General features: G+C 41.5%; 1 protein-coding gene across 1 annotated transcript; it reads right to left on the reverse strand.

Annotated features, from left to right (window-relative positions):
* Positions 1–4,386: 4,386 nt before the first annotated feature.
* LOC125886200 (beta-1,3-N-acetylglucosaminyltransferase lunatic fringe-like) lies at positions 4,387–19,714 on the reverse strand. The gene is made up of 8 exons (XM_049572210.1): positions 19,222–19,714; positions 12,679–12,727; positions 10,876–10,978; positions 10,638–10,791; positions 10,225–10,310; positions 9,619–9,778; positions 9,440–9,525; positions 4,387–7,647 (listed from the first exon to the last, which is right to left on the reverse strand). The coding sequence occupies exons 1-8, from the start codon at positions 19,594–19,596 to the stop codon at positions 7,581–7,583; spliced, it is 1,080 nt and encodes a 359-aa protein (XP_049428167.1). The 5' UTR covers positions 19,597–19,714; the 3' UTR covers positions 4,387–7,580.
* Between the last annotated feature and the right edge of the window lie 5,099 nt (positions 19,715–24,813).

Genomic DNA, 24,813 nt, shown 5'->3' on the forward strand with positions numbered 1-24,813 from the left:
AGTGTGTTATTGGAGCTGAGTGCACCTGAAAAGCCAAGGGGATACACAATAACAAATGTCAACTGAAAGATTAGAAAGAAACAGTTGAATTCTGGCTCGGACATCGCCCAGGTCAGTGAGGTTTTTACACAACCATCTCTAGGGTTTACAGAGGATGGTCCCAAAAAGAGAAACTATCCAGTGAGCAGCAGATGATAGAAAGGCAACAGTAACTTAAATAACCACTCATTACAACCAAGGTCTGCAGAAGACCGTCTCTGAACCAACAACACGTCCAACCTTGAAGCAGATGGGCTACAGCAGCAGAAGACTACAGCATGTGCCACTCCTGTCAGCTAACAACAGGAAACTGAGGCTGCAGTTCACACAGGCTCACCAAAACTGGACAATAAAGATTGGAAAAACATTGCCTGGTCTGATGAGTCTGGATTTCTGCTGTGACATTCAGATGGTAGGGTCAGAATTTGGTGTAAACAACATGAAAGCATGGCTCCATCCTGCCTTGTATCAACGGTTCAGGCTGGTGGTGGTGGTGTAATGGTGTGGGGGATATTTTCTTGGCACACTTTGGGCCCCTTAGTACCAACTGAGCATGGTTTAAACACCACAGCCTACCTGAGTATTGTTGCTGACCGTGTCCATCCCTTTATGACCACAGTGTACCCATCTTCTGATGGCTACTTCCAGCAGGATAACGCACCATGTCACAAAGCTCAAATCATCTCAAACTGGTTTCTTGAACATGACAATGAGTTCACTGTACTCCAATGGCCTCCACAGTCACCAGATCTCAATCCAGTAGAGCACCTTTGGGATGTGGTGGAACGGGAGATCCGCATCTTGAATGTGCAGCTGACAAATCTGCAGCAACTGTGTGATGCTATCATGTCAATATGGACAAAAATCTCTGAGGAATGTTTCCAGCACCTTGTTGAATCTGTGCCAGAAAGAATTAAGGCAGTTCTGAAGGCAAAAGGGGGGGTCTAACCTGGTACTAGCAAGGTGTACCTAATAAAGTGGCCAGTGAGTGTATTCAGGCGATAAAGGTGATATTTAAAAATGAAATATTGATATGATAATATTACACATATGATGATATCGTGTAAATAAGACAGGACCTCTTTAATCATTTCCATTTTTGCTTTGCCGCCTTTCTTCAGTGCCAGCAGGTCACCTTTTCCCTATGCATTAAGTGTAATAGCTCTTTTTGTACAATTTGGTACACTTATGGTCACAGACTCTCTCTCATCCTCCCTACACACGTATTTTGAGTGTAATTCATTTCCGGGGAAAAGAGACAAAACCTATAATTAACAAAGCTGACGATGATTTCGACTGATAGCATTATTATAATGATTATTGTCCAAATTTTCTATAGATGTCACGATAATATCATTATTGTGAACTCGTTGGCTATGATAATCATGTAGTGAAAATATGACATCATGCCTGCCCCAACTATGCATCACCAATTATGTCAAGTAGAGAAATGATTGATGGTGATGAAATGAGGGAAACACCTCCATTAATCTGGACTCAGTCTTCACAGTGATGAGTGCATTTAATGTGATGTCTTAAGGTTCAGTTTATTTTACTGCAGCTGTTAGATGTAAGTATCATGTTGGGAAATCAGAACAATGTGTTATCAGTGTATTGTTTGCTAATTACCTCTCTGATGTTTATTATCAGCAGTGTTAACAGATTTTGATAGAAAAGAAGTGTCTCTGACTGATTACAGTTGCATTTTGGACCCCTGAACTGTGAATAATTCGTCCTCAGCCTCAGTCCTGTGATTCATTTAAATATACATACAGTTTCTAGCCTAAGCATGAACTCAACCACATGACTCGGACTCAAGTCAGACTTGAGTCACAACTTTGAATGCTTTAGACTCAACTTGACAAAATCATAAAAGACTTGCAACTCAAGTTGAACTTTAACGGCAATGACCTGTGACTTCCCTTGGACTTGAACCTTTTGACTTGAAAATACTTGATACCTTCCACCCAAGACCAAAAAAATTAAGAGTGTGTTTAAAAAACTTTGTCACAAGTTCTATCTTTGTAGGAAATGTCTTACAAATTTGGGAAGAGAAAGTCATAGACATTTTTCATATATGAAATGAATCAAATACAAGACAGGACAGAATATACAAAATTCATTCTGTTGTAGTAATGGTTAAAAGTGCTGTATGAAAGTGCTATGTCAGCACTACGTTTTTATGATTAAGTTGAGTTGGACTTGTTTGACTAAACTTGTTTAAACAAATAAGTCCAAAGTTTTAAAAGCATCCATGATTTTTGTGAATTTAATATATTGTTACTCTGTTGTCAAAATGGCATTACATTTGCTGAAGAGCGTGTTAATGCTTGTTCAGGACTTAAATCTTTAAGTGTAGGACTTGGGACTTATCAGTCTTGATTTGTGACTTGCCTTTCTTAACTTGGGACTTGAGTGCGAAGACTTGAGACTTGCAAAACAAAGACTTTGTCCCACCTCAGGTATATTGAGAGTTCAGTTTTTAAGTATGAAAGCAGAGTCCAGAAGGAAACGCATTCAAATGAACTCTCAGCTGATGGAGAGATATAAAATGTGATCAAAAGAACATCAGACATAATTCTGAGTTTAGTTGTAGGTGTGACATCAGGAGTGAACAATATTTTACCAACCTACACTGAACCTCACACTCTGAGACATTGCCCTGTTGTCTCCACCTAGTGGTATTTACGTGCAATTACATCACCCAGCAGCCACACTACTGCACATCCATCCTGTAATATGGAAGGAGTGTTTCAGACTGTATGTGTGTGCAGCAGCACTGGATCTAATCAGGGTCAGTTTAGTAACAAAAATGTGAATTCAGGTTGTTCAGGTTACTGCCAACACCATGTTTGTTTCCACAGACAGACGGTAATTACACAAGATGTCCGAAAATAGTCGTCTCAGTGTAATCACTCTGGATTTACCCAACCACAACAGTGAACACCAAATCTATCACCTAAACATTTCATCTACAGAAGGTACAAACATGAACAAGACACTCAGAGTGGATCTTTGAAACTTGAGACTGACACTGTAGATCTCATTTACAGTAAGAAGTGTGCAGGTTGATCTCAGCCTCCAACATCAAATTCTCCACCTCTAGATATGTACTGCATTATGGACTACACTGGACTGCTCTTAAAGTTTTTTGGTGTTGCCAACAACAAGAACAAAGTCACACACACACGCAGAGCATCTACGACACTGATTGCAAAAGAGCTGATTTTGTGGCATATTAGTTTAACAGCACATTTCATTTGCTGTCAGCTGCACCTCACACAACACATGCTTCACTCTGTTTATATGCTGTACAGTCAAAAAAAAAATGTCACTGACTTAGACATTCATATATCACAGCAGCTATCTGGACTTTAAAACTTTACATTTGTACTCTCACAGACAGAGCAAAAAGCCTCAGTCAAGAAAGTCTCCACACCATGACTCAGCATACAAAGCTTTTTCACACAGGTAATCATGCTTGTCAGGCTATTTCTGGTGATGGTAACCTACTTCTGAAATGCAGAAACAGCAGGAAAAGAGGGCAGGTAGTTACACCATGTGTGCTTTACAGTTAGAGGACTACCTGGGCTAATTTAATTGTGACTTGACCCTGTTAATAAAAGTGAAAAAAAAGGAAATATGGAAAATGAAGCTCATGTATTGTGAATGTGAGGGATGTTGAATATCATTTCCATCTTTGTCCCTGGTGTTTAACACAGTCCATGGACCCTTACGAAGATGTCACACCTTTAAATTACCTACGTCTGAAGGAGCATGATAACAGGTCTGTGTGTAGGTCAACAGCTGAATTTACAGCTAGCTATAAAAATGGCTCAAGACAAGCACCAGTGACTTTTAATAGACAAAACTATTCCTTGCAGTACCACATGCAGCCAGCAGGCGTCACTCAGACGCATGTTAAACCTCAGAATAACATCACAAAATCACTACTGTGTGTGACTTTGTCTAAACACTCCCAGTGGTCCACACAGTCCGACATCTCTGAGTTCACAGTAGGAGAGAGGCCGTGACACACACACACACACACACACACACACACACACACACACACACACACAGAGGCATGCAGCTAATGTTTTGGTTCTGCCTTTATCTCTCCAGGGCCTTGCGTATGGCTCCATCAGATAAGACGACGACTCTTGTTTCAGCCTTCCAGATGCAGGAGGGGGGGCGGGGGGGTCTCCAGACAGGAACCCAGCAGTTCATAAACAAAGTCAGAGGTCAAAGATGGAAGCTGTGTCCCTTACAACCCGATTTAAAATCCCCCCACAGTGCAACAGCACAAACTCTCACACACACACGTTCAAATATTACAGGCCAAAACCTTTTTATTATTACATGTCTACATACAGTCCAGATACTGGAGAGAGCATGTACGCTTCAGAAGCAACAGTTCATCATATACATTCATTTAACAAGGGACAGAATTTAACTTAATAACTTTCCTTCAGTTGTAACAACTGCTTTCAATTCACAGAAAGATAGAAGACGACCCAACATGAGTCATTTGGGGAAATCCTTGTCACACTGCTACTGTGTAACCAATGAAAAGCAGTCTAACATCACTTACATTTATTATCCACCTGTTTAAACGAATCAAGGTGGGTGATGTGCACCTTTTTCGAAGGGTATTTTGGAACAGAGGCCTCACTGGATGAGTTCAGATTGTGAAATAGTTTGGGGAATACCCGTTTTTGTTTTCTTGCCATGCGTCAGATGAGAAGATTGATACCACGCTCACATTTCACAGCGGGATCAATCATTTCATCTACCTTTCATCAAGAAAACAAATGAGCATGTTTTCCCATAACGTGAAACCTTTTTTTCGGGATGTGTTTTGAAAATATGATGAATAGCAAACAGCGGAAATAAAACAGCAAAGTGCTCAGTCATGATGATATACTTCAGAGAAAAGATAATACTGAACACTGACATGATAAAACTTAAGATCAAAATCCCCCACGCCTAGTCACGCTGATGAATAATGAATGTTGTTCTTTCATCTGTTCACTGTAACAGCGTCATGTATTGAAACCAACCTGATAAACACTGGAGCATGGAAGAGGCGCAGGGTGGGAGACCAAGTAACTTACATTCAAAAAATTAATCTTTCACAGCAGAGAAAGTGGAGACAGGACAGTGACAATGTAGGAGAGTGTGAAGGAAAGCAGAACAAGCTACATTAAACAGCAGCAGGGGATATTAATCTTAATCTGTCTGCTCGTCTGTTGGTCCAGCACTTTAGTTTATAGTCAAATATCACAAAAACTATCAGGTTTAATGTCAATAAACTGACATTTACAGTTCCCACAGGATGAATGCTGGGGATTCTTTGACTTATCCCACCCCACAGGATGAGGGTAATCCCAGGTTAGTACAATGTGGGTCTTACTTTCATGGTTTGGGCCATCATTTCTTTCCCCAGTAATAAAATTGTCACTCAACACAGTAATAACAAAAATCTGAGACTGTGGCAACATTGCTAAAAAAGTTTTGGAGTGACTCAGGTTTTAACTGTACCCTTTCAAGATTAGTCTATCCTCCCTGGAAGAGCAAATGAAGGCGAACAGCGTGTTCACAGTAGTTTACGATGACTTCATGGTTCAGCTTTGACCTGCTCTATTTACTGTAGTTGTGCGATGGAATATTAACATTTCAGCTTGCACACTTTCAGTTTCACTTACACATAAACTAGTTTAGAAAATTTGACTTAAAAGAATAATCTGACATCTTGAGAAATAGGCCTTTTTGCAATCTTGCCAAGAGTTGGATGAGAAGATTGATTCCACTTTCATGTTTGTACGATAAACATGCAGCTACAGTAGGCAGTGGGTTAGCTTAGCTTAGCTTAGCTTAGCACAAAGACTGGAAACAGCGGGAAACAGCTATTCTGGCTCTGTGACACAATCTGCCTTCCAGCACCTCTAAAGCTCTCTAATTCAGTATCTTACGTCTTGTTTGTTTGGTCCCTATGAAAAGTGTAAAAATGACAGTGTCATCAACAAACAGCCTGACTGCTCAAGTTTCTTGTCATGCCTGACTTTGTTGTAGCTTTGTCGCCTTGTTCAAGGATCTCAGCAAATTACTGGAGAGCACAATCTTATAATAACTTACAAAAAGATGGCCAAAATATTAAAACAAGCTGCAATAGACCAGAATAACCCTGTTAGCCACAATATTAAAGGTTACATATTGTGATAGCAGTTAAGGGTCAGTTCATCCCAAAGTTAAAATTTCTACTTTTACCTATAGTGCTATTTATCAATCTAGAATGTTTTGGTGTGAGTTGTGAAGTGTTGAGATGTCTGCCTTCTCTAGTGTATAACAGATGGCACTTAACTTGTGGTACTTAAAGCACCTTAAAAAAAGACTCAACAGCAATAGTAGAAATAGCAGAAATCACAACCTGATTACTCTGGATAATCCACAGACCTTGTTGTGAGCAGTTTCATGTGGGAACTATTTTCTTTTTATCAAAGTACATCCGCCAACGGCATCACTGGGCAGAAGGAAGCATTTGTCTACTGCTAGCTCACCTAGCACTGGGCTAGCTAATGTTACAGCTCTACCGGGGAGGATGCTTTTAATGTTTACATCCTGTGCTGTTATGAACTCAAGCCTCTCGTCCATGAGTAGATGTACACTTCCTTCAGCACAGTAATATGGCTGACGCATGGAGTTCAGTAGAAAGAAAATAGTTCCTACATGAAACTGCTCACAACAAGGTCTGCGGATTATCTTTAGTAACTGGGTCATGATTTCTGGAAAGAGACATTGCTGTTGAGTTCTTCAAATGTATTTTTTTGGCGCTTTGAGCACCACAAGCTGAGTGCCATTTAATTCCATTATACTGAAGAGAGGGCAGACATCTCTAGGTCTGATAACTCCAACACTCTGCAACTCACACCAAAACAATCTAGTCTGATAAACAGCTCTATAGGTGAGAGGAACGAATATGTATTTTTGATTTGCGGGTGAACTGTCCCTTTAACCTCAATACACAGCTGAGCCTGAGTGCAGCTGAGGGTAACAAACGAGAGCTGAAACTGACAAAGGACAGCTGAGTGTGAGACAGAGGAAAGATAAGGCAGGTCTGACAGGGCTACAACAGGGCTTTCCCTCTTGTGCCACCCTCAGGAAATTAAAATATGTAAAAAGTAAAATAAGTCGTCTCCATTTTTCATCCGTCCAAGAACTGTGACCTTCAGTCTTCTCTTGGTGCAATTTTTGCCATTCTGACACCAGACAGGGTTAGAGTTCAGGTGTCAAACTAATAAAATGATAGTTCCACATAAAAAGTCAGCCTTCTACTCAGACTGCTGTTGGATGTGAGGAAAACATTTATGTTTAAATGTTCCACAGATTCTTCAGCACTTGAAGGCCAGAGGAGGGCAGCAGTGACACTCCCTTTTTTCCTGGATGTCTGCAATGATTTCCTCCTCCATCAGAGAGAATCGAGTTACGCCAGACATTAACTTGTTCTCCTCCACCAGTCTGCCTGAGCCTGTGGATGGGTGTTAAAGTCGCCGGGGGCTCGGGCACCAAGCAGTGTCTGGGTACAGCAAACAATGGACTGACCTGAACCTGAGAAAGAGAGGGAAACAAGTGTCACAATGCCTGGAAGCCGCCAACTGGGGATGTCAAAATAAAACCGTGAATACAATTAGCCGTGTACATACATTCATACACACACAATGAACAAAGACAGGAAGCTTGTCGTAGTAGTAAAACATACACGACGAGAGGTGCTTACATAAAGGAGAATTGTAGTACACGTTTAAAAGCTTTTCCTGAAACACGCCGAGCAGCTGCAGGACTGTGTCGAAGATATTTTTAAAATTACAATAAACAGTATCTGTTATTGATTGTTCAAAACCATTTTTAATCTTTTTCAATTAACCCGTCCACCAATAGGTCAACAAGCTTATCTCATTACCTCCAGCCCACCCCCCGCCCCCTCTGGGCACACCGCCACCAGTGTCTATTGACAAGCTATAGAAATAATGACAATTAGCCCAATTCAGCAAACAGTAACACAATTACTGAGAAGAGGACAAAGCAAAGCAGAAAGACAAAGAATGGAAGCTGGACAAATAAAAAAAAATCCCCTTAATGTCAGGAAGGCTTAAGATAAGATCAGTTTGATGTTCTGTTTCATTGTTGTGTCGGCATGAATGGCGTTCCTCTCAGAGCTGTGTTAAGTACTGTTAATATTCACAGAGAAGGTTGTCTTATGTGTTAGACTTTCATAATTCTTTTATAGGGATGGGAATAGAGAACTGGTTCCAAATTGTATGATGAATCCAAGCTTATCAATGCCTTTTGTCAATGCTGGCATGTTTTTCTGACAGTTTTGCAAAACATTACCCCAAATGCATGCGTCTACGCTGCTGGAAATCTGCAACAAGAGGGAGTCATAGCAGAGAGGGTGAAACAGTCCAATGTGTGGCTTCAGTTCACAAAGTAAGATGACAACAGTGCTGCTTGTAATGTCTGTCAAATGATCATTTTGTGTCACACCGGCAATATGCTGAAACATCTTTCCCCGCAGCATGGGGAATGACACTCCACGTACAAGTGTCACTGCTCCCCAACTGAGCAGCATGTCTGTTACCGAGGGTAAATATCCTGCTATAATAACAAGGAGGGCAGGCTTAGCAGATTTTTTTGCACTAAGAAACACTAAATGAAAACAACAATTCTACAAAATTCTCTCATTTCATCCATTTTCGATGATCACAGACTGTATCATCCATCCATCCATCCATTTTCATCCACTTATCCGGGGCCGGGTCAGAGGGGCAGCAGGCCAAGCAAAGCACCCCAGACGTCCCTCTCCCCAGCAACGCTTTTCAGCTCCTCCTGGGGGAACCCAAGGCGTTCTGGGCCAGATGAGACTGTATCATGCATGGCTTTTTTTCTAATCTGTTTCTACACTGTGCTCAGACTCACAGACTCACAAAACAATTGTGTTGATATTGAAAAATCTTATCAATTCCCATCCCTTATCTTTCACTTAGCATTTAGAATACGTCTATTTAAAGAGCCAAAATAAAAGCTAAAAGCAAATTACTGACAGAAGCTTTGTTGAAAATTGATTAATTAGGCATTAAACCTTTTTAATTCCAGCTTCTTAATTGTGAAGATTTGATGCTTTTCTTTGTCTTGTGTAATACTAAACTGATTATCTTTGCTTTTAGTATTGTCGGGCAAACAATAGAAGCAATTTGATGCCATCGGCTGGTTTTTGGATTTTTTTTAAAAAATTTTTCTAACACTTTATAGACCAAACAATTAATCCACAACTAACTATTATAGCCTTAGCCTCATTGTTTGTCAAAGGAATAAACTAAACCGATACACTCAGATATTTTACCTCGTAGGATCTTCATTTATTGCAAATGGTCCTTTCACGTTGACCATGTTCCTGCTGTTTTCCACTGTGCCGTAGCTGAGAGTCACCTAAGGGGGGCACGACAAAAACACATGCTGATTAGACAGATGCAGATCAGTGAGTCAGTTTGTGTGAATATGAATGTGAGAGTGTGTGTGTACCTGGTTGTGTATGTCTGACACCAGTCCCAGGTTCTCCAGGTGGGAGTGGAACAACGCTGAGCGGATGAGGCTCACGCCAAGCAGCGCTTCCACGATGTAACCGACGGTGCAGTCGTCCGGGAGGCGAATGTGCTCAGCTGTCGCCATGAAGGCACCATTGCTAGACAGAGAAAGTAGGAGACAGAGTAAACAAACTAGGATTACCGCCTCGTGGTTGTATCTCTCCACCAACCAATCAGATAACAGTTTAACTGCATGGCTATTCACACCCAAGATTAGTGTCATCAATTCAATGAAATTTTGTCAAAATTAGTGAATAAATTCTTGGGATGAATTCTTGACTTATGGCCAATTCATGTTTTGTTAGGTCACAGGGACATCTGACCACTGAAAAATAATCTAGTTCATGTGCTAAACTAGTTCATCCTTAAATCCAAGTGGACATTTGTGCCAAATTTGAGGACATTCCCTCAAGGCGCTCCTGAAATACTGCATTCATGAGAGTGGGACAGACAACCTGAAAACAGAACGCCTCCAGCCACGGCTGTCGTCAGCACAGGGGCATAAAAATATCTCATAATAATCTAAAATAAAATGGAGATTTACCTCGCCCAGGGTTTCATCTTGAGAGCGAGGCCACGGCTCAGACAGAATCCTGCTCCTCCTGTGGCGAACCAGAAACGCACCTGTTTCTGCACACAAACACACAGCATGAGTGAAGGAGCTGTAATCATAATTGTGCTTCTTGGGACCAGTGAAGGATGGACTAATGTTGATCTCACTCTGTGGGGAGCTGAGCTCAGGAGAAAACCAGAGTAAATATATATTTCTATAATCACTTTTGCAACTTTAAGAATGTTTTTACAGTAAGAAGTGATGGACTATACCGCGACTGAGATATAGATGCATGTTTTAGTTATGGGACACTGAATAAGGATGTGAAACTGCAGAATTCTAGTTGAAATCAAAGCTGCTGTCTGAGCAGCTGCAATGTGAATCATCAACCACTTTAAGTTTACCATGTCAGTGGTGCCGAGACTCTCTGTGGCTTCTATTGGTCGCTCCAAGCTGGGCCGTCCGATGTAAACGTCCTGTGTGTGACTGTACTGAGACAAGAGCTTCAGGAGGGAGCTGACGTTCAGGTAGTTATCATCATCGACGTGACAGAACCACCTGCAACAGAGGAGAGTTAGTGAAAAGCTCTTTGTGCATGTTTATGACAAGTGTTACTTTGTGTGTGTGAGGAGTGTGACTTACTTCTTCCCAGAGTTAATAAAAGTGTCATATTCCAGAGCCATCTTACAGGAGAGGGCCTGACGATTGTGAGCCGCTGAGCAGTTGGTGTTGATCAGGTGAGCTCCTGAGGATCAATGACAAAAAAAATCAATTGCTAGCACTAAAACAGTGATAGTTCAGATTATAATAGGAAAGGAAAGATGTTTACTCGATGTAGCAACTTTGACTAAACATTCGTTGCAGAAGCAAGAAAGGTATTCTCACAAGAATAAATGCAAGAATTTTTGCGATTTGGCGCCCCCGCAGTTTCAGAGTGGTACACCATGTTGCTGGATTGCAAACTGTACTGTCCTGGCGTAAGCTGTAGTGATCTGTCTCATGCCTTAAAAGAAAACAACAACAATCCAACAGCATACGTCCTTGTCAATGTTAGTATAAAAGACTGCATCGTAGTGTGTAACCTTATCACTCTCCTGGACAAATGTACACATGCATTTGTTGACAAGCTGAAAGATTTGAATCCGGCGATTACGAAGTCAAAAGCCGAAGAACCATGTCGACTGACAGGTAGAGTAAGGGCTCATTCATACTCCCTTTATGTACGAAAATAGATAAATGTCACTGCCCTCATACTTCCTTGCGCCATTTAGGATAACATAGATACAGCCAACAGATTGCACTAGAGGGCAGGGTCAAAGAGTTCACACAACAACAAACAAGACTACCATAGAGGAGGTTGTAATAATGTACCCTCTGATGGTGGCAACGTTGTAGACAACGGCTCTCCGTGAGGCCATTAAATACACAGGGACAGGTGAACGGAGAGTTCTTTTTACTGTATTAGCGATTTGTTTCATTTCGCCATGTTTTAAAATGTCCTTTTCGTCTCCTACAGTCGTATCTCGCTTGAATTACACTACTTTGCCCCCATGATTTGCTGTGGTATTGCTCTGTTTTGTCTCTAACTGTATAGAAAACATGCACAACTATGGATGAAATGAAGGCAGAGTATGGACAGAAGGCTATTTGAAATATAAGGTTGGCAGGGATTTACACTCTGCTGTCGGATTGCCGTTGCCGAAACAAATCACCACAGCTTACGTCAGGCCAATAACAGTTTGCAACTGCCATTAGTTTGTTTGTTAGTTTACTCTTGTCCAACCCCTCGCTCTGTCACTCCCTCTTGTTCTCTTACTCTCTGCCTCCATCAGTGTTCTCTTCGCCTCGGTCCTTTGAGAGCACTGAGCTAGCTTCTGTTTTTTAATCGTTATTTCAGTGTCAACATACATACTATTAGAGGAGGCCATCAGAATCACACACATACAGATGAAGCACTGATAAAAAAAATAATGAAAAGCAGTGCCAAACAGCTGAGCTAGCTCGTGCCATGAAGCGTCATGCTTTGTTATCCGACCCCCCTTACCACAGTTACATGGGGCAAGAACAGGTGTCTGGGGAGTGGAGTGGGCACGAGAGAGAAAATGATATTGCTATTACAAATGTACCGTCAAAATGATATTCCGAGGTAAAAAAAAAAAAAAGTTGCATAAGCTGTACAAGTGTTTCTGCGCTGCGTCGCACAATGTGTCCAAAAGTAAGAAGAATACCTCATTGAAAGTAAAACAATTCCATGAGTAAGATGAGGAAAGGCCTGTTGATTAGACTGAAGTGACTTCCTGCACTTCATGGAAACATAGTATTGCCCAGTCAGCAGCCTGGTTCCTGCTTTCCTGCTCACACACTGCAGATAACACTGCTGCTACTCAGCGAAACAGCTCCGTGTGTGTGTGTGTGTGTGTGTGTTTATTTATGTGTGCAACTCACCCATCCTTTTCCTCAGCTTCTCGTCCTCTCCATCAGTGAACACGAACGTCTGTGGAAAAAAACACACACAGTTCAAGTTATTCCAGCGGCCTTCAGTGACCAGCGGGGAAACAAAAACACCACCGTACAGAAGCTCTCACTGTTTCACCATCATTGTTCGTGGATGATTGTTTTTGATCTCAGGTGAGTCTCCACCTGTTTCCTCGGTCACACACACCGACACACACAGCAGCAGCAAGCGATGCTAATTTTGGATGGAGGCCAAGACAAAGGTAAGCCTGATGTCTATCAGCAGCAGAGCAGCTGGCCCCAACTCTGTGACTGTGTGTGTGTACATGTATGTTTATGTGACGAGTGACAAGGTCGAGGGTCACTGCGCGCTCAGGAAGCCGTGTAGACCCCTCAACTTTCCACAGGAAGTAGACGTGCACCCTGGGTGCACACATGCAGAGTGGAGTCTGTAAATATTGTCTCAGCTCTGTGTTCCAGGACAATAGATTTGGAATGAAACAATGACACTGAGGTTAAACTGCTGAATCGTTGCTTTAATTAAAGGCTGTTTACATCCACACTGAGTCCACAAATTTTGGGATAATGCAGCAGGACAATGATCCTGAACACATTAGACAACATATCCAAAGAGTTATTATGGCCAAACAGTGTAGGGCTGCAGCTAATGAATATTTTCATTGCTGATTAATTATTTTCTAGATGAATCGATTAGTTGTTTGGTCTATGAAAATGTCTTGTTTTGTCCTCAACCTAAAATATTCAGTTTGCTGCATAGACTGTAAAGAATAATGGATGTAGCCACCATGACGTCACCCATTGGTTTGTGGAGTCCTGTTTTGAAGGCTTGAGTTTGGCATTTCAGCCGTCGCCATCTTGTTTTTGGGGGGGGGTAGAAGTGATCATATTTGGACGAGAGATGGATCTGACTGAGAAACTGAGGAAGCTTCTCGCAGGCAGCCTGTTGCTCAAAGCAGCTGCCCTTAATTAAGCCTAATTCAAAGCCTTAATAAAATCTAAATGAGTGATTATATTAAAAGTCACCCCCGTCCAGTTGTCATGAATGTTGAAATTAGCTGTAGAGACCAAAAATGTTTTTTCTACCAAGCTGTAGACATGATATTCTACATTTTACTTCAAGTGGTCATTCAGTGAACTGCAGTTTTTGGCGCTTCGATATTGGCTATATTTTAAAGCTTCAGAGGTTGTCGCTTGGCTTGCTGTCATAGAGGAGAAAAGAAACCACAAAATGTTTACATTTAAGAAGCTGGAATCGGAGAATTTTGACTTTATCTTTTCCTAAAAAAAAAATGACTCAGACTTCTATTATCACATTAATATTGATTAATTAAGTGGTTGACAACTTATCAATGAATCGCTGCAGCTCTGAAAAAGTGAAATGTTCTTGTCCAATTCAGTCACATTGCCTCTTTCTAGCTGAGAGGCAGTTCTACTTGCTGAAGACCAAAGTGAAAGCAAAAAATCCCCTGAAACAACCAAGAGGTAATGATGCCCAGTAAACATGATTTGGGTGATTTAAGAAGTGGCTGGTTGGTTGTAGAGTAAAGACACTGAAATATAGTCATTTAAGTGCTGTTAAAACAATAGCAGCATGTGTCCTTGAAGTCTATGAAGCTTTTACTTTAGAGACATCGATGCCAAGACGACTTTCGACCTGCAGATCAATATTTAATGGGCTGCTGCAGTGCAGGCCTGGCAGAGCATCAGCAGGGAGGATGCCAAGAGTCCGCTTATGTTTATGCATTGTAGTCTTCAGGCAATAATTAACTGTAAAGGACTTTACACCAAATAAATATATAATGACTTAAAAGTCAAGTATGTAGGATTTAGGGGCATCTATTGGAAGAAGTGGATTATATTAGTCATAACTATGTTTTTATTAGCTTATACCTGAAAATGAGACTGTTGTGTGTTTGTTAGCTTAAGGCCCAGACAAACCAAACCGGCATTAAAGAAATGGTGGTGACGTAGGCCAACTGTAGCATCACCTCATGTCACCTGTGAACTTGATGCACTGCAAGGACTAAAGCCGACGCCCAACTTTAACATACATTTTGCGCCTGTGTGAGAGGAACCTCTTCATACCAGCAGGCGACGATAACCTGATCTCACTCTCTCTTGACCTTAGCCGTTTGTTTGCTTTCTTTACCTCAGGTGCACTGAGCTGAACTTCCACCGACGGGCTCCACTATCGATTCAACATGCTGAATTGGCTGAAAAAAAGCTGACACGGGCCAACTAGTGCCAACGGTGCAGGACATACCACCAAAAGTATGGCAACAGACACTCACCAACAGCTGATGGTTGGCTCTATATCTTCACACGGAGCAGATCCTCTGGACCACACTGGACCTTTCATTTTAAATTTGTGTAATTTGTCTTTTTGGTCTCAGTGCCCTAAGAAATCTGAAATTCATATTTTGTTCATCTGATTGTAAACACACCCACATTCAAGCTAGAAATCAGCACTGTAACCTCATAGTCATTGTTTCATTTCATATCAAATATGCTGCAGTAAAGAGGCAATAAAAAATGTGTCCTCATACTGTTTGACTTCAATGAACGCACCCCCCAAGTCAGCAGACCAGGCTTAGAGGGTTTCCACTCTGCAACCTTCCCGCCATGCAGCACAAATTCAATAATAAATCTCTGGTGCAAGTGCTGTGTGATCACATCACTGCCTGTGGTAGAGAGAGAAAAACATATCTGTGTGTCCGGCCAGCTGTTGGCTTTTGTCAGCCTTTTTTTCTCACTCTGAGCCTCTTAAGCCTCTGGAGAGCAGTCAGCTTCTGAGTCTGCCTCAGTGTGTGTCATGCAGTGTGTGCACGGGCCAAGCTGGGACTGCAAGAGGAGGAGGAGGAGGAGGGTGAGGGGGGTCAGAGTGAAGAGAAAATGTGGATTTGAAGTGGGGGTGGGGGGTCAGTGGTTCGTCAGGAGTTGAGCTTCACAACACAGGAAACAGCAGCAACAACAACAACCAAGGAAGGAGAAAGTGATGTGTGTGTGTGTGTGTGTGTGTGGGTGTGTGTGTGTGTTTACTCTTGTGATCAGACACATTTTTAACTTCCCATGAGAAATCTGGTGAGTTCCCAGGGCATCTGGGTATGTGAAGGTAACACTGTGAGAATGTGTGTGTTGCTGTATTTCCATTACTCAGCAGTCTCACAGTATAGAGGTGTGTCTGGGAAACAGGTAGAGTTACACACACACCTGACCGTGAGAGCAGATGCAGGAATGCGTCTCACACACACACACACACACACACACAAACATGCACACCAGCTGATTTCCCCTCCAAAAGCTCTATTTACATGTCAACAGTCTCTGTGCAGCATGAGATGAGACTTGAACGAGGTCTTCCTCAAACACTGAGGTTTAAATGGAAATCAGAGCGACCGCCGTGCGCCCCACAGTCATGTCTGCATTCGATTACGACCTTTGAAGCTGCTGGGTGCAGTTTACCACAGTCCCATGTGTTTTACAGCAGCAGATTCATCTTTGACTCACTCACCGCTGTGATTCAGACCAAACTGCTGTCTGCTCATACCGTTTGATCTCAAATATTCATCTGTGAGGCTCAACGTCTCTCTTTCAAATCCAGTAGGCATGTTAAAACTCCTCCAGATCACAGGACGGCTGGTTTAATGACTAGGAAAAGATGGTTTCTAAATGGGCTGCCCTATGAAAGTCAAAGATTCGGATCATCAGTCGGAGACCCCTCTGTGGAGATTCTTTAAGTTGAGCAGTGTGTTATTTTTTGTCAGTGTACTTTCTGTCCCCAGATTCAGCTGCAGAGTGAGCGCTCTCACTTTCATGCTGCTCTCTGGTACAAGCAGCTGCAGACCCAGACCCAGTGTGAGTAAGTCTGAGGCAGCTGCCCAGAGGAAAAGGGGCGTTGCCTGGTCGGGCTCCGAGATGATATCATCTTGTCTTCTGCCCAGAGGTGGTGAATTTATAGCTCACAGCAACTTAATACGATACAGCCTCTGGCATTTGTTTGATATCTAGTGTCTTGTTGCACATTGCCGATCCATTTTAGTGTTGTTAGCACCCATTAGCTTGGAGGGATTGTTTGGCTCGTTTACTAGGTTATATTATGTGAATGTCCCTGTCACCCTGAGGCCCTGTTTAGACGACAACGGTTTCTTTAAAAACGGAACAGTCTGTCCTTGGCGTTTTAAAAAACTACTGCATTTATATGCCGACGTTATTGAAACGATCTCCGTTCACACTGAGCCGCAAAATCTACTGGAAATGCTGTAGTATGCACGCCAGGCCAATGGGTGGCAGTGTAAATTTGCAAAGCAACACCACAGCATGACGCCATGCGCCTGCGCTGAAGCGCCTTCCTCTACAACGCGGTGATTACAAACCAAAACAAAGAAGACACAATGGCAAAAACATACACAGATAACTTTGTCTGGATGGACGACGAGGTGGAGTTGCTACAGTAACAGATCTACACTTCACTTCAAATCAACAGGGTGAGCAGCACAAACGACAACTGGCATGCCTAGTGACTGGAACCGTAATGCGCATGTGCGAAAAGTCTTTGTTTTCAGAGGAACTGCATATTGCAAGTTTACATGACAACGGAGACGCTGCCATTTCCAAAATGTTGCACTCTGGAACCCATTTTCAAAACGTTGTGTTTTCAGCCACCCAAAACGCCGCTGTCATGTAAACGATCGGCCGAAACACAACTAAAGTTTACCGTTTTCAGTTGAAATCGTTATCGTATAAATGGGGCCTGAATGTCTCGCCGAGGCCTGTTCAAACTCTTTAACTCTATAAGGTGAAAAGGAACAAATAGTTAAGCATTCGTGTTAAACAGCTACATCTGATTTGACTGACATACTTCTAAATTGGGTACAGCTACAGATTCTAATATGATCAGTGGGAGAGGAAGAATTCAGATTTAGTGCTGCAATGTATTAGTTGATTAATACATACTATTTCAACGATTGTTAAGGTCATTTTTAAAGCAAAAATGGCTAAAACAATCAGCTTCCACCTTCTCAAATGTCAATATGTTGTGGTTTTCTTGACTCTCTGTGAAGGTGGAGTGAATATCTTTGACTTTTAAACTGTTGGCTGGATAAAATCTGAAGTCAGCAGCTTGGACACTGGGAACTTGACAGGCATATTTCACAAAATTTAAGCAATTAATCAAACAAATAATTGGTATATTAATCAAAAATGAAAACAATTATTAGTTGCAGCCCTATTCAGCACTACTTACTTGATTGAATAAACAAGGACACAACAGAAAAATACTACATGAATGAGCAGTAAAGTATAAAAGGTCAAAGTAGAGAATGGCTCCTCTTTAATTAGTGGGTTAGGATTCCAACAATTAAGGTGCAAGATGTTGGACCTGTTCCAGATGAGGCATAATCTCAACTTCTTTATCTGCTATTGGGTCATTTTTTCCACAATGAATCACATCCTATGAGCTTACAGCAAATGTTTCACATGCAAATCTTACTGCGGAAATAACTAGTAACTACAGCTGCAGTCTCATAACTCTATGAAGTAAAACATTTGACTCTTAATGTAGTGGAATACAAGTAGAAAGATGAACAAAAAGTACAAGCACCTTCAAACTTTATTACATTCTACATCAGAAGCACTTTGAAATTTAACTTTCTCTTTCATTTCAGAGCTGTGTCATCTCAGTTTTAACCATGTTTGAAGCGTGGCTGTTAAAACGCAGACTACACGGAGTCCCTGCATGTCGATGACAGTCTGAACTACAGCTGAACAATAGTTTCATTGTATTTGCAGCCTTGAAACAAATCTGCATCTCATATTCTCATCGACACTATTTAATAAGATGCAGGGCTCACTCATGCATCTACAGTATAGTCTTTCCTCCTCTTTATGTCCCCTGCTTGAGTCATGTCAACACATTAGCAACAGTGTGGTTGACCTCAGATCTCCCTCTCATACATTACAAAGGCATCTATCTTTGTTTTACAGTTCACTGGCAGGCTGGATCAAAGAGCCGGTGGACCCTGTCATGACAGGGGGGTTAGTGCTCTCTTGCAACTGCAGCAGGAGATGAGGGAAAACTATTATACATAAAACTTTCCTTCATATAGGAACTATTCACACACTGTATAAGGTCTCATAATGTGCATTTGAGCTCTTACAGCACTGAAATACAAGGTTTCCTCCATGTGACCCTTCACCAGCTGATGAATCTCATGAACACAGCTTAGGATCTCAATGGGATCTCAATTTACTATCTGGTAACATGTTTACTTTGCTACTGTGTGACTAGAAATTGCACATAAAGGCTGCTCTGCACTCTGAATGGTTTGGAGCAGCATTAATGTAGTTTCTAACAGCTGTAATAGTCATGCTCAAGTCATGTTTTTGTTGAGTTGTTGTTAAATTAAATCAAAATATCTGATTTTAACAGTATCTGTGTCACCTGTGTGAGATTCAGTTGAATTGTTTCCATTAACAGGTATCAGGTAACTTCTAATAACGCGCCCACTGGCTCACCTGTTGCATGTTCCTGGAGATCCAGGTGTCCAGCAGGAGCTCCAGTCTCTGCCGGTGGTATCTCTCGGTGGTCTTCACCGCTATGAACAGGTCAGCCGGGGAAAGATGCTCCACCGGCCCGGGGGGAGCGCTTCTCCGTGGATGGTCGCTCACCGCTCGCCTCTCCCGGGTGAGTTTCCGGAAATACGCCGAGAAAACTTTTCCGCTGGTGGTCGCAGCAGCAGCTGGAGGCTCCACCGGGTCTTCTGTGCTCGGCTGTCCCACAGTCACGACCAGCATGCCGGTCACGAGCAAACAGGTGACCGCGGCGACAGCAGCGCGCGGTCCCGCGGCAGAGCTGAAGGAGCTCTTTGGTTCACCGGTAAGTCTCCACATTGTGACGGTGAGGACGGTTTACAGCTTCACTCATGGACTGAAACACTTCTCTTCAGTTTACAACATCTCCACAGTGGAGACACAAGTTACAGACACCCTGCTGTTCTCCTTCCGTGGGTGACCTCCCGCTGTGTGACTCTGCTTTATTCCAGTGAAGTTATAAACTCCACCAGTGGGCAGGACGGTCCCGTGTTTGACCAATGGGAGGTTTGAGCGCTCAGTGTGGGCGGGGCTAAGCAGCAATTAGGCGGTGAGGTCTCTGGATGAACATGCACATGGCAACACAGACCGACTCCAGCAAACAAGCAGACCTCTGAGATCTGTATGTGACATCCAGAACAATAATACTGCAGCAAACCACTGTCTGTTATCTTTTTTTTTTTTTTTTTTTTGGCAAAGATTTGTTTTCATTAATAGTTGCTCAACTTACAGTGCAGGAGCAGTCCCAAAAAATGTGTCAGGTTTCCATTTGTGCATTTGAAAATATTCTTTGAAAAAGAAATAGTAAAACTAAAAGGACAAATATCCTTATCCAAAAACAAAGAAAAACATTCAAATTAAATATAAGGATACGTACAAACATGTATTACTAAATTCACAAATGGATCAGAAATCATCAAAGTCTGGAAACAAAAATAAGAAGCTGTTCAGCATCAAACCCCCAAGTTTGATATTGAATACACAAGACCAATTTTAGTGACAGTAACAAAATAAGATGCTATTAATTAGGAAGCACTGGGACTTAATTATTACTGACAGTGTTTAGTTTTTTATACTAATCAGGTCTCTGATCCCAAATAGCTAGGATAAATTAAAGATGCATATCGAGCAAATGTCTGGGTCTCAGGAGGATATATAATGAAATCACAATGAAAGCTTAAGATAAGGTTGGTCCAGGAAGAGTCGCATCCCTCTGGTTGGTTAAATCCAAAGAGTGTTAATAAAGGGACCCCAAATTTTCTGAGGTTGGGGGGTTTTTTCCTTACATTATATCATATTTTTTCAGGTGTGCAATTCTGCAAGTGGCCACTGATAAAAAATTGGCTGCAAGGCTGAGCTCATCCAGTGGTTACCGCTCATATCGTGATGGCTTTATTGTGTCAGTGTAGCGCACAGTACTCTTAGCTCTGTCAGCACTGTTGTTTACCGCTGCTTATGGAGTTAGCACTGTTAGCCGCAGGGTTGGAAATTAGCTCCAGCCACCTGCAGCCAACTGCTGGTAAAATATGCAAGAGCCTGTAAGATGTGCTTCACTCACCAGCCTGAAAAACAATGGTAGTCTACTGAGTAGCTGGTAGATTTTGAAATCAACCAGCTACAGTGGCAGGTGGACATACAAGTCAATTTCCAACCCTGGCTGTTCTCTGCTGGCTTTGTTCTCCATGTTGAGATTCAAGTCTAGACAACTCATACACTCTGAATTTCCCATCAAACCCCTTTAATTACTGGAGCCTATATAGCAATTTTCAAAACAGATGTTACGAAGTGCTTTGCGGAGAGGAAAAATGACCGAGAAGACAATATAGGCTACTGTATAAAACCAACAGAATTATGGCATATAATTGAAACAGTAGCCTAAAAGATAAAAAATACAAAAAGGCTAAATAAAACAAGATCTATTGTCGGTCATAGGTGTTATAACTTTGTGCACTGATTTGTGTTCTGTGAGATTTTGCAGGAGGCTTCAGTTTTCAGCTCTGACCTTGGAACAGCAAGACGTCCCTACACTTTCTAAAATTCTGCTGAGTAAAGTTGCTCACTTTCTTTATAAGCCTGTGTGAATATCTGCAAGAACCTTATTTTACGGTGATATTTTAGCTTAATATGGCTATTTAAAGATTCCTTTTTTGGTCTCTTTTTGGGTTTGGTCCTGTATAAACCTACAGGGGGATGTATTTGCTCTCTGATGGTATATTTACACAGATGCGTGACAAATTAAAGGAAAAACAACAAAAGTTTTTTAGTATTCAGGTTTGTCCTTTAATTTAGCACCTGTCTGTGTTGGCGTGTGTGGTGGTGTTTTTAACCACAGAAAACTGGTTCGTAAAGGGAACACAGGGGTGATACAAGCCTGTATCTCAATGCTACTAATGCACTCACAGCCTTAATGATACGACTAGGATTAAAATATGACTGTTATTGCAGGTTTTTCATTTGCAAAGTAATGCGTATAATAACTCACCGCATTAAAGCAGTTTGGAGTCACTGAAGTTGAAAGCAGCAGTTTTTCTTGTTGGAGAGCAACATGCCCGCAGCTCCTCTGTGTGAAAGCTTGGCGGGTCATCCTCCAAGTGGACAGATGTTGAAGACGACCGTGACATCGGAGTGTGTGTAGTGCTGCCAACCACACACGCACACACATGCAAACACACAGAGGACAGGCGTGCCAAGCAGCCAGGTTGCCAGATCCACCAACCATTTGAGGAATGCTTCCTCTCTAATAATGTGCAGCTTGTCTGTGCTGCATAATCTGTGCTGATCCCTCAAGCAAAGTCAGTATAATATTACATTTTAAGACACTCCCTGACCTCTGAAGGATGGCTGGGAGTGTGGAGGGTTACATTATGCTTTATTGTGCTCAAACAAAGTATGTGTCAGACTTTTGACAGCTCTGGTCCTTATAAACCACAGAAAACTGGTGCACTAACACTGACATTGATAAAATATTTTATTTGACAAAGCAATTCAAACTCAAGGTCACCTTACTGTAGCTTTTTAGGTTGCTAGTTTTGCAGACTTGCTCATGTTGTCTTATTATTTCAACATTAAAATGAATTCTTGACCTTGAAAACAACACTTTGAGTTGCACATTTTGTCACTGAGAATGACCTGTTTGAACATGATCTCCAGAAAAAGCCAGTGAGTGGACCTTCAGCTGGGGTTGAGAAGTCTTAAAGGTGGTGTGAACGGGATCATAACAACAGCTCCTGAGCTTGTATGTCAACAGGTTCAGCTCTGTGTTCTGATGACCATGTGAAATGACTCAGTGCTGTGGAAAATGCAGGTAGGTGAACCATTCTTAAAATGTATTGCAACATACCTTAAAGCGAAGCATACAAACATCGCATCATAAATTAATTTCTTCACATCCTGTAGTTTCACATCTTCAAGATAAACAACATGTTACCAGAAACTCTTTACTGATAGTAAAGTTTACCAGGAAACACAGTGATCTTGTTAGCACACTTCTCATTTTCTGTCACATGAAACTAAAACTTCAAAGCTTCCCAACATGGAAACTCTGCAAGTTCCAATATGACTAAACATTCATGATCTTTGCTGTAAAGAAACCTGTTTGATGGCCTTATATTTGTGCATCATTAAAATACTTTATATGGGTAGTTTATGTCAGAGGTCACATTATCTCACAGAATCTGATCATCAGTTAAGGTGGAGCATTAGTCACCATCCTGTTGATCACATTAAAGAAGATGGCTTCAGGCATTCTTTGAAAATTATATGCATACGTGTAGGTGCACATCAGTTAAAAGTGCTTTCCCTAGCTGCATTTGGTTTATATTTGTTAACTGAAAAGGAAGTGAAACCAATGACCAGAATAATCCCTCTCATGACTCTTACTCACAGTGGGCTCACTTCGGTAGTGAATTAAAAAGTGAAAATAGTTTGAAAAGTCTGTTTGTCTGACACTACATACATCCTCTGTAGTCTGTCTAATTTAAAAGTTTAGTATCAACAATGGCCTAGCAGTTGTGTGTACGTAGGAATAGTTGTACTTTGAGCTAAATGATAACACTCAGGTACTTTTAACTTCGCTTAAATGTTTCCATTTTACGGTATGTCCACTCCACTACTTTTTTGTAGATTTTTTTGTATGTACAGAGACACACTTTGTGATATCACGATATAATGAACATTGACTCAAAAACATTTGAGAGAGAAATAATGTACTACATTTATTTGTCACTTATAGTTACTTTTCTTTACATATAAAAACATTATATATGATATGATGCAGCACACATAAAGGTGTAGAACATCTCAAGGGTTTCACTGATCACCACGCAACTTTGTAGGCATATGACCACACGTAATCTGAGGGGACCCCTCCATTATTGACCCCATCAAACAAAATGGGGGCGCTAGAGAGCTAATTTCTTATCTAGGCCTAACTGCCATATCCATTTTTACTAAACATGGTAGATATGTAGAACAGGACGCCTCAAAGTGACTGGAGAAATTTAACTCTAATTGGCAACTGGGTGGCGCTATAACAACAGAAAAATGCTTAAAAATGGCTAAAATGCAACCGATCGCTGTGGCTCCCCCTGTGGCCCAGTGTTGTTGTTTTTTTTTCTAATTTTTGGTATGACTAAGTCATGGTATGTTATGCTGCACATAATCACGGAAACTGTCAGTCAGTCATTCTGTCTGTCCCACATTTTTTTACTCACTGACGTGGTCAATCTATGTGAAACTGCACATAGGCATTGAGGTTTGGCATAGGAAGAAGGTGACAAAGCTACCAATGGGTATGGACTAGTAATGCCTAATTTTGCTTTTTGACACCTCAAGTACATTCTGATTCTGATTTCTGATAATACTTCAACACTTTTCCATACAGGTATACTATGCAGGCTTGTGAATTACTGTTTGTAAACAAGCTCACCAGTGAAAGTGAAATTAAAAGCCAACCCCATGTTCACTCTTGTTTGGTGTTTGGCCCCGCTTTGTGTTTCTTCATGCTGTGTCTCTTGGATGTCTGCTGCTTACAGTCTGGCACCTAGTTGCTCAGTTTTTCATAAAACCCCAACCTCACCTGAGTGCTGCAGGACGACATGCCCATAAACTTCCCGAACACTGAAAATAAGAATAAAATAAGAAAATACAGGGTGAGGGCAGTGTCTCTGCAGAGATATACACCACCACACACCTGTTGTGGGTCATAAGTGATGATTGAGAGGGATTACTTTTGTATAAGTCTATACATTATATTTAGGAACTATCTTTAAATAACATTTGGACTCTTATATTTCTACTTTTTCAAGCAAAGGATCTGAGTACTTTGCCCACCACTGCAGAAACAATGAAACTACCACAGCATAATTGCAGCACTTTCTTTTTCTGCAACACGTTACCAGACTTAAACTGATAAGATTAGGTATGTAAATTTTGGCCCAATAAAGCTTTGCTTCTGTATTTCTTATCGCAGAGGCAGATTTCCTGCTCTGCGCGACATATAGAGGAAACACTGCTGAT

Source organism: Epinephelus fuscoguttatus, linkage group LG3 (genome assembly GCF_011397635.1).
Source record: "Epinephelus fuscoguttatus linkage group LG3, E.fuscoguttatus.final_Chr_v1".
NCBI classification, from domain to species: Eukaryota; Metazoa; Chordata; class Actinopteri; order Perciformes; family Serranidae; genus Epinephelus; species Epinephelus fuscoguttatus.

What these genes read in the sequence shown, in the direction of transcription:
- LOC125886200 (XM_049572210.1), bottom strand. Translation starts at nt 19,596, where the DNA reads ATGTGGAGACTTACCGGTGAACCAAAGAGCTCCTTCAGCTCTGCCGCG. An exon ending in GAAGCTGAGGAAAAGGATGG is followed by an intron (nt 10,979 to 12,678) that starts GTGAGTTGCACA and finishes ATTGATCCTCAG; the next exon opens with GAGCTCACCTGATCAACACC. An exon ending in ATAAATGAAGATCCTACGAG is followed by an intron (nt 7,648 to 9,439) that starts GTAAAATATCTG and finishes TCTCTTTCTCAG; the next exon opens with GTTCAGGTCAGTCCATTGTT.